Source organism: Chaetura pelagica, unplaced genomic scaffold, assembly GCF_000747805.2.
Source record: "Chaetura pelagica isolate M959 unplaced genomic scaffold, ChaPel_1.0 scaffold69, whole genome shotgun sequence".
In the NCBI taxonomy this organism is placed as follows: Eukaryota; Metazoa; Chordata; class Aves; order Apodiformes; family Apodidae; genus Chaetura; species Chaetura pelagica.
Genome location: NW_009970724.1, coordinates 8895976 through 8905990, shown reverse-complemented (window position 1 = coordinate 8905990; position 10015 = coordinate 8895976). Strand labels below are relative to the sequence as shown.

The window sequence follows — 10015 nt, the reverse complement described above, 5'->3', positions numbered from 1 at the left end:
GCGCTGCTGCCGCAGCCGGGCCCGCCGCCCGCCCGTGCCGGGCGCGCACTGGCCGCGGGTCGGTAGGCCCTGGACATTGCGAGGTACAGGTCTGCGTGCGGGCTTGTGGGGCTTTCGCTTGCGCTGCGGTTCCTTTGGCATTTCTCTGTGGCTTTTTGACAGGAAACAGTAGGGAGTGAATACTGATAGTTTAGGTTGCATGGTTGGTGTTGATCCGGCATGGTTCTGTGTTTTGGGAAGATCTTGTCGCAGAGCGTTATTCTTTCCAAAAGTTTGGGTTGTCTTGTAGGTAATTTAACATGTTAAAGAAGCGGGTTATATCTAGTGTTGTGGTTGCCGTAAAGCCAGTCTGCTCCTAAAACTGCTGAAATTGGTTAAGGAAACCATTTTGGGGCACATTCTGCCAGTTGCTAAGCTTCAGTGCTGTATAGTTGAGCAAATCTTTCAACGTTTCTGAGCATCGCTTGCGGATTTGCCTCTTATGACAGCTTGTCATAACTTAGTAGCATTAAGACATAAGGTGCTTGTTTATGTTTCTTAATGGATGTGTTTCTTCTGCCTTGATTGGAAGTCAGGCAAACAGATAAGTAAGGGATGGTTTATTTACTTTTCTTCCACATAGACGGGGCTATTCAGAGACATGTAATGCTTTGCCAACTTGACTAGATTTATTTAAAAAAGATGGTTGGTGATTTGTGTAACATCCTTCTTGTGGGGTTATTTTTATCTGTCAATAGCACACTTGGTTTTTTACTCTTTTTGTAGATAGCATCTGCTGAAATTAGTACTCCTGTGTCTATGAGGATGACTAGAAGAACAACTAAATCAGTTCATAAGCCAGAGGTAATTCAGGAATCTCAGTTTGAAGAACTGGAACATTCAGAAACAGATGTCAGTGATAACTTAGAGTTGCAAATTACTAGAAATGAGAAAACAGCTGTTCATTCAGTACAAGCTGATGGGGATGTGTCAGAAACAGAATCTAACTGCTCTTCTGTGTCTGGTCTTCAGACACCTTTGTTTGTACGAGTAACAAGAAGACGACAAATTGTAGTTCCTTATCAACCAGATTCTCCTGACAAAAAAAGATATGACAAGACAGCTTTTCTAAATAAGTCAACAAAGGTTCTGGATGACGATGATGTCTCTGAAGCCGAGTCTTGTTCTTCTGCTGTTTCTGGTGTCCAGATACCTACCAGAACCACAAGAAGCATGCGAAGCAAAAAGAAATTGCGAATGGATACAGCTGATGAAACTGAGAGAGAAGATATTTCTGATGCAGAGTCATGCTGTTTGAGTTCTTACATGGAACCATCCAGCGCTCTGAAGCGAATTACGAGGAGCATGCAAATGAAATCACAAGCAGAAAACACCAAGCAGACTGAGAAAAGAAACATAATTGTTTCAGAAAATTATAATTTAATTGAGGATACTGTTAAATCTGAGCCAGTAATAATTTCTGATTCTAGACCTGCTGCAGAACCCATCTGTGATGCAAAAGATACTTCTTCTGTCACTGAAGATAATAAAGAATCCAATTTACCTAAAAGCAAATATTCTTCCAAATCTGGCAGCATAACCCAGAGCGGAGACGTGAAAGAAGAGGTTTTGAATGATATGGCACCCAGTAGCCTTAGAAAAATGAAAGGAAATGACACTGAATCGCCTGGGAAAAAAGTAGTAAAAAAACCACAGACAGTTGGGGTAGATGATTCGGAGGAAGCATTTGGCCAAATACAAGAACAACACAGGAGAATACTTGTGAAGGAGGGGAAATCAGAGTGTATGGTTCTTTCTTTGACTGATTGCATGACTCCCAAACAACTTTTAGCATCCAAAGGACAAATAACACCAAATGAAAGAATAAAAAAAACAGAATGCAAAACAGCAGCTGCAGAGCAGTCTTTTACCCGGGCTGATAAATTAAGAGAGGATGAGCGATCCAGTGCAGTGAGCAGCCCACAAAAGGACACAGCTGTTGCACAAGGAACTGGTAGCACTGGTACATGCAGGATACTGGAAATAAGTGTAGGCAGTGATGAAGACCAAACAGGAGAATATGCTCCATCTGTATCCCGCAGCAGTGAACGATCAAGCATTGGAAGCAATTCTCTTGCATTGTTTCTGAGCAAAGATGGAAGTGATGAATCTGAAAATAGTGATGCGGCAGACATAGATACAGCTGAAGATAACCTGTGCTACAAAGAGGCAGATAAGAGGACTCCTTCCTGCAACAGATCTTTAAAAAACAGTTCACTGCATGCTGAAGGGCTTTTTGTAATTGATACTGAGCCTGGCATGAGATCCAGCCAAAAATATTACCTAGATGAGATGGACCAAGGTAGTGATGCTGAAAGTAAGCATGAAAGAACTGAAAAAGTTGAAGAATCTTCAGATCTGGAAGAGGCTGAAGAGGAATTGATAGATGAAGATGACAAAGATGAAGATGATAATTTGTTGAAAAATAAGAATGACATGTAAGTATTTTTCTGGGAATAGCTGAAGAATCTGCATTTCGTTCAAGCAAATGCATAGGATGTGTACATTAGCTGCTAAATTATGTGGAATAACTGAAGAAATAGTCTTGTCACATAAGTCTGATGTGGAAAGTGGGGTTGCACAGATTATAAAAAATAATTACAGTTCATAAGTTACGGGTTTGGGTTTGTTGGGGTTTTTTTGTCGTTGCTTTTTATATAGCAGGACAGAACTCTGAAATATTTAGGCATCTGGAGGCTTTGTGTGTTTTCAGCTTAAAAAACAAAATGTGAAGCTGGGTTAAAGTGGTCAGGCTGACTTAGTTGCTTATTCACGTCACAGTTTTCTTAATTGGTCATCCTTTTAGCTTGGACATACATGGTCCCAAGTAAAAGTCCAGTAAATTCCTTACCTAGTGCTTAATGAAATCATGCCTTTTCAGTCCTAAACAGTCACACAAACTTTTTATGTTTTCAGTTCTTATCGATACATTCCTTTAGTTGTTTGAATGAAGTAATGAAGAAGTGAAACATACTAGTTTTAAAATATTTAGTAACATTATTTCTAGTACTATTATACAGGACTTAATTCTAGGATTAATTCTAGCATCTTCATACTTTTCACTGAGAATTTACTATTTTTATCACCCATGTGTTTGTCCCTTTGTCATTTTGTTTTTCTCTTTAGCAAGCAAGTTTCTCAATGTGCAGGAGGGTGCTGGTCACGAGTTACTTTGGCAAGGTTACACGAATTATTAATTCAGCTTTAGACAATATAGTAATATCTAAGATAAGAATCCTAGCATTAGAATTAATATGAAATATTTGTAGAAGTGATTCCACAGGTATTATTCTTTATTAAACGTATTACTTCACATAACAGCATGATTTTTTTTCCCATCATCTTCTGTCACCTCTAAATTATACATTTTCTCTAGATTGTGAGGCTTAAAATCATTGCAGATCTGAACCTAAGTGGGAAGACTTAAGGAAACTATAGTTTCTGTTTATCTTTCTCAGAGGACAGTACAAGATTTAGCTGCATGCTTGTTACAATATTCTAGTAATTAACTATTTCCCTTTTAGTTTACATCTTTCCAGCAGCATAGACCCTGGTTTGAATATCAAGAAGCTTGGAGGTTTATATATTAGTTTTGATGCAAAAAAGCAAAAGCCTAGATCGAGCATAATGAAGCAACTGAAGGAGAAGAAGGAGGACCAGGTAGTGTGTTTACAATTATGCAGTTACTTGTGACTACAGTAATACAAAGATGTTAATTTAATAAGATTGGGTTACTTTTTTTTAAGTAAGTACTCTCTTGTGTGGTTTGCTGAGAACCTCCATTCTTTTTGGCCTAAGTATTTTGGCCAAAGTGTATTTACATTTGGTTTTAATGGCAAGAATTTAAATATATGTGATGCTTCAGAAACTGAAAAGCAGTGCAGATTCCAGCATTATCCTGTAACGTGAAGTTGATTATGCTTGTATTTTTGCCTAATAATACATGAGCTGAAGGTCTGCTAACAAGGTATCCAGTCCATAGCAAGATTAAAATTCAGTAAATACAGGTCTGTGCTATCCCTAATATGGAATTAGCAATTTTATTTCAAAAGCACACCTTGAGATAAAGCGAATCATGTTACTCTTGCTGTGACTGTCTCAGGCTCGTCCATGATGACTCTCTCTATTCTGGAGCATTTGCTATCTCACTTCTTCCTGAGCTATCTAGCTGCTTTCTGTTGCTGATCAGGGCTGTGTTTTGAAGGTCCTTAGGACCTTCATTGTGGGTCAGAGAAGCTAAAGAATTGTATTGTAATTCTTGCTTAGATTCTGCATGATTCCTTTGGAAGGTTCTGTAAATATGGTAAAGGAGTAGAATTTTTATCAGTGATATGATTGTCTAACATTAAAAAAATTAAATCTACAGCTGTTGCAGAAGAGTGTCATAACTCCAGATTTTGAAAAAAAGGAATGTGTACCACCCTTCAGGGAATCACTTCACCAGCTAAAGAAACAGCGCAGAGTAAGTGACGAGCAGATAATGCCTCAAATGACAAAACCAGCTCAGGTAGAAAGCTGGGGCTGTGCATACATGGGCTCACTGGAAGTGGAGTGATGAACTGCAATTTTAATGTCTTCCTTGAGCCATCCTGTGAAAAGCCATAATAAAAGCCATAAGTCTTTTAGTCACTAGGACAGTGAAGTGAAGGATAATGTGTGCAGATCCTACAAATCTGCTGTTAAATACAGTGCTGATGACCTTCTTCTTATAGAAGTTATAAAATACACTTTTTGAAGGTACAGAATTATGTTGTAAATGCTTTATCTGTCTTTTTTTGGGGAGGAGGGTTCCCTGCTCTACCCTGTCCTTGTTGCTGAATGCAAATTTATTATTCTTGGTATTGCATCCTAGGCAGAGCGAGAAAAAACAACAGGTGATGGTTGGTTTGGTATGAAAGCCCCAGAAATCACTAGTGAACTGAAAAATGACCTTAAAGTTTTGAAGATGAGAGCTGCATTGGATCCCAAGCATTTTTATAAGAAGAATGACAGAGATGGTCTACCCAAGTACTTCCAGGTAAGGAAGCAACAGAAAGTGACATTGTACTGCTGAAATTTTGAGCTGTTTTTATTCCCTGCTATTGTGTAGGTAGCCTCTATCTTGATCTAATTCCATAGCTTAATTAGTAAAGCATATTGGTCACTTGGCTGCAGTTTACAACTGGTTAACTCTCTGTTACATATGTGTATATCCTGTTTGGTTTTTTTTAATTGCAGTTGATCTTACAGTATTGAACAAACATTTGACTTAATCTTTTTTCTGACCCCTCAATGTACTAGGTTTTCACTGCTTTTTTTTAAGTATTAGCCTTTTTTTAACAAGTGTGTAGAAAATCATTAACATTTATTTTCCTGCTAGCTTATTTGTAGAATAAACAGGAGAAGTTAGAAGTCTGTGTGCAGTCTAAGGGCTATGATCTGGTGGCAGTTACAGAGACATGGTGGGACAGCTCCCATGACTGGAATGTGGTCATGGATGGCTATGTCCTTTTTAGGAAAGACACGTCAGTGAAGCGATGCGGTGGAGTTACTATTTACGTGAGAGAGCAACTAGGATTTATTGAGTTCTGTCCAGGGGCAGAGGAGGAGCAAGTGGAAAGTCTGTGGGTACAAATTAAGGGGCAGGTTGGCATGAGAGATACAGTTGTGGGGATCTATTACAGACCTTCTGATCAGGACAAGAGAGTTGATGATGATTTCTACAGGCTGCTGAAAGCAGCCTGGCAACTACAGGCCTTAGTCCTCATGGAGGATTTTAACTACCCAGATATTTGCTGGAAGGCCCACACAGCCAGCCATTCACAGTCTAGGAGGTTCCTAGAAATATGCATAATGAAATCTGCACATGACTCTTTTCACTACATGAAACACTGCATGTATTTCCACTACTAACCTCAATCGTCAGAACTGGCTAGCGTGCTGGTTGGAAAAAATGTGATGTGTTCCATGATTAAGCCCTTTTGCTAGAGCTGGATTAACTGCGGTGTATCCATCTAGCAAAACCCCCACAATGATCATAAAGGTTTCCTTTCCCTTCTTGGGGAAAATATTTGAAAGTTAAGAACTTGATTTATTTTATAAATACAAGTGTTGAGGCAGCAGTCCAGTGATGAAAACAGTACAGTTTCAAAGCTCAGGACCTCCCCTGTGCACTAAGCAATGAGACAAGAAGTGCCTCTGCATAGGAAACATTGCTTAATTCTTTTGGTATTTTACGCTTAAGATACCATTCTGACCTCTGTGGCTGTTTTTACACTTGTTGCTGAAGATGGGGGGGGGGAAAGGCAAAATAATCAACAGTGAGAACATTTTCATTTCTGTTTTCTAGGTTGGAACTGTGGTTGATTCTCCCATAGACTTTTACCATAGTCGAATCCCTAAGAAACAAAGGAAGAGAACAATTGTTGAAGAGCTGCTTGCAGATTCTGAGTTTAGAAGGTATTTACAAGCAGTTTTGCAATTCTGATATTCTATGTAAGAGAGGAGTATTTTAACTATGTAACTTTTTTTGGTTTTTATTCAGCTTATGTGGGATTTTTTTACACTTCAAAGAAAACTTTTTTGACAGTCTGTTTTAGCACTTCAGCAGCCCTGCCTTTGAGATCTAATGAACAGGGGATAATTAGACAGCATGTCTTTTAGCTTCACAAAAGGGTTTTATCCAACTCAGTTTGGTAGTCACATTTAAAATAATGTCAGTGTAACAATCAGCCCTATTCTGGTTCACTTCTAAAGTGTCTGCACAGGCTTATACCAGAAGCAAGGGCTTTGAATGAGTGATTTATGTGTATTTTTGTTGTTGTTTACAGACCGATTATTTTTTTCTTGGCATAATTGATTTAAAAGTGCTGACTGTAGTTCCAACATATCAGTCTGTCACCTGTCATAGGAACCAAAATTGCTCAAGAAGTCTTACTTGAAGAATATGATTGGATTAATTAATGTTTGCTAACCTACAATTTCTGGATCAGATGCCTTAGTTGATCCATTTTGGTATTGGCTATCACATTATGTTAATCTGTGCTTCTTTTGTCACATAGTGACGTTTTCATGGAAGAAGTACGTGATTTGGGATTATACGGTTAATGTCAGGCTTGTAAATGTGTATTAATGTTGGGAAGGCAAGTTAGTATAACTGTTTCTTAACTAATATGCTGTCTTGACCTGATTTATAAGGTAATTGTTAGAAGCCATTTTTAACAATGTCTTTGAAATTTGATCAGTTAATTTATGTTGTGGGTAATATGGGGCTTTGACCAGATACTTCAGCATTCGTGGAGATGCTTGTCAGGTGTCAGTCTTGCAATTAAAAACCTCATGATAGCTCAGTGTGCAGTGATCCACTGTGGTAATTGGTATAGGCACGTATCAGTAGTAGAGGAGCTAGCAACTCATGTTGTTAAGTGTATGCTCTTCATTGTTCAGTGTTAAATCTCATCTCAGTTTTCAGTCTTGAGTAGGTAAGGTTGATTATCTGGAGTTTCCTGAAAAGACAGTATAAAAATGGGTATATTTTGTATAAAGTGGTGTTGAGGAGTTTTCTGACTATGAGCAGTAGCAGGGTTTTAGCAGACTGTCCAAAGTGTGATTACATAGGCAACAAAGAGCACACTGGTTATGCCAAAATTAATGTTCCTTCAATTAAATTTATTTCCAAAACAAATTTACCTGCATTTATCATTAATGTGAGTGTTGATTTTGCTTCATCTATGCATAACTGTACAAAATTAAAGAAATCTGACTGGGAAAATACAAGAGAATTCAGTTTGGCTAATTATATATGTAGAGTACTTTCCATGTTATTTTTTCCTGAACTTTTGTTTACTATGCTTAAAAGTAAATTATCTATTTTGTTCAGATATAATAAAAAGAAGTATCAGGAGATCATGAGTGAAAAAGCAGCTTTTGCAGCAGGGAAGAGGAATCGGAAGAAGAGGAAATTTCAGAATTAAGACTTGAAGAGAAATAACAAGCTGGAACAACTTATTTGTTATAAAACTTTTTACAGAATGTTTTGATTGTGTTTTGGTGTTTTTTTCTTTTTTCAGATTTGCAGGTCATGCAAATTAAGGTCTAGGGAATTTGGTAGGGAGCTTTATCAAATTATCAGGTATCTAAGTTTAAAATAATTTAGACTTTTAAATTATTTTTAAAAATGTTTAAAGAATGGTATGAAAATATTTAAAATCTAAGCGCAAATTACAGCTTTGTGGACTGGAGTCTTTTCAGGTGTCCTTCTTTACATCAACAAATTAGTAAATTCAGTTTAAAGTTACACGTTATTCACCTTGACATCCATTATAGGCCAGAACAGATTTTTCTATGGCTGGTCAGAGGTGTTGCTGACCAATTCTGTGACAGAAGGTATTGAGAAATAGTTTGGTTGTGAAGGGTTTATTTCAACACTAACCATAATAGGGTTGATAATTCCTGGAATTCAAAATATACATATATACGTCTATTTATATTTATATTATAATGTATAAAAATATAAACCGATAATAAAGAAGATGCAAATTACATATTGTTTAATAATTTACATATGTATTACTTTTTCATAAAATTTCAACACTCAGTCACATGCATTTTTTATCAATTTTTACAATTTAATAATTGCCTTAAGATCTTTTTGAAAGTAACTTAACAGTGGGGTCCATTATCTAGTAGTGTGCAGGTAGTGGTTTGGTAGCTGATTGCAGTAGTTCTTCAGGTGAATAACAGTCTGGAAGGCCTCTGCCACCATTTTAGAACCAGAGGTGGCATCAGTTCAGTTCCCCTTTGTGAGATCCATAACTTGTGAGGGTTTGTGTGTGTGGCAGGTGCCCATGTTCTGTGAGCAAGTGGTGAGGTGCACTGGCCTGTGTTCACTGTGCTGCAGGGTGGAACGTGTAGGTTGTGTTTCCCAGCTTGTGCCTTTAGTTAAGGCACTGGTTAGCGCACCTTTTCTTAACCACTAATTTGCATAAAAACCCAGGTAGGTGGTATTTTGGACTCTAAATTTGATTGAAATTGACATAAGGTAGATTTATTGCACAGCCAGTATCCCAGGAGAGCTGAGTGCTCACATCTAGGAAGAACCCTGCTCCTTGAAAACAATTTTCTCTTTCTTCTGGACTGTAGCCTTTAATAATTTCTGCATGTTTAAAGTATTAATTATGTAAACACTGCTTGCAATGTGCAAACGTGTATATGTAAAAGCCTCTGCCTTCCAATGTTTTTTTTACTTGGAACTAAGCACATTTTCTGAAGCTCTCCTTAATAAATACAGGAAGTAGAAACAGTATTTGGATTTAAATGGGTTGCTGGCAGTGACTGAGTGAGGAGGACGTTTTGTCTTAACTTGGTTTCGTTGCTTTTCATGGGGTTAATGTGGAGAGGTTTTGGTTTTGCTATTTAGGTGCAAATTCTGAGAAAGTTTGATGTTTCTGTAAAGGGCTCTATATTTTATAGATAGATGGCATTCTTGAGTGAGTTGCTGTGCTGCAGAACAGGGACAGTGGATGTTCCTGATGGTGTATACAATTATGTGGATTTTGCCTTTATTGCTTTTAAGTAAATATTATTACAGTTTGAAAGAGAGCCTGTAGTCACACGTGCAGGACTGAAAATAATCAAACCTACAAATTGAGTAAAATAATCTGGTGAATTTATAATTGATTGTCCTGACCAAAACCAAGGGGGTTTGTTTAGTGCTGCTACTGTTTTTTATTTTATCACCCACGGTTTTTTATGATTCCTGATACTCGAGTGGCTCGTCATCTATCTGTAGGTATGTGTGAGTTGGGAAGAAAATACTGCATTAATGCAAGTGTTAAATGTTTCGGGTTTGCCTGCTGCGTTTTGTGGGTTTGTTTTGTCGCTTGGGAAGAACTTCAAGCAAAACGTGCAGAGCTGTATGGTGGGTCGTGGCCCAAGTGTCCAGGAGGGAGTCGGGCTGCTTTTCCAGCAGCGTTCCCGTCCGGAAGCCGCTCCGGAG

The 10015-nt window shown here is 38.0% G+C and overlaps 1 protein-coding gene across 1 annotated transcript; it reads left to right on the top strand.

The window, feature by feature from the left end:
* The first annotated feature begins 798 nt into the window (after window positions 1-798).
* DNTTIP2 (deoxynucleotidyltransferase, terminal, interacting protein 2) lies at window positions 799-7991 on the top strand. Its single transcript, XM_010006633.1, has 6 exons — window positions 799-2477; window positions 3564-3699; window positions 4406-4501; window positions 4892-5056; window positions 6368-6477; window positions 7898-7991. The coding sequence occupies exons 1-6, from the start codon at window positions 799-801 to the stop codon at window positions 7989-7991; spliced, it is 2280 nt and encodes a 759-aa protein (XP_010004935.1).
* The last annotated feature ends 2024 nt before the right edge of the window (window positions 7992-10015 follow it).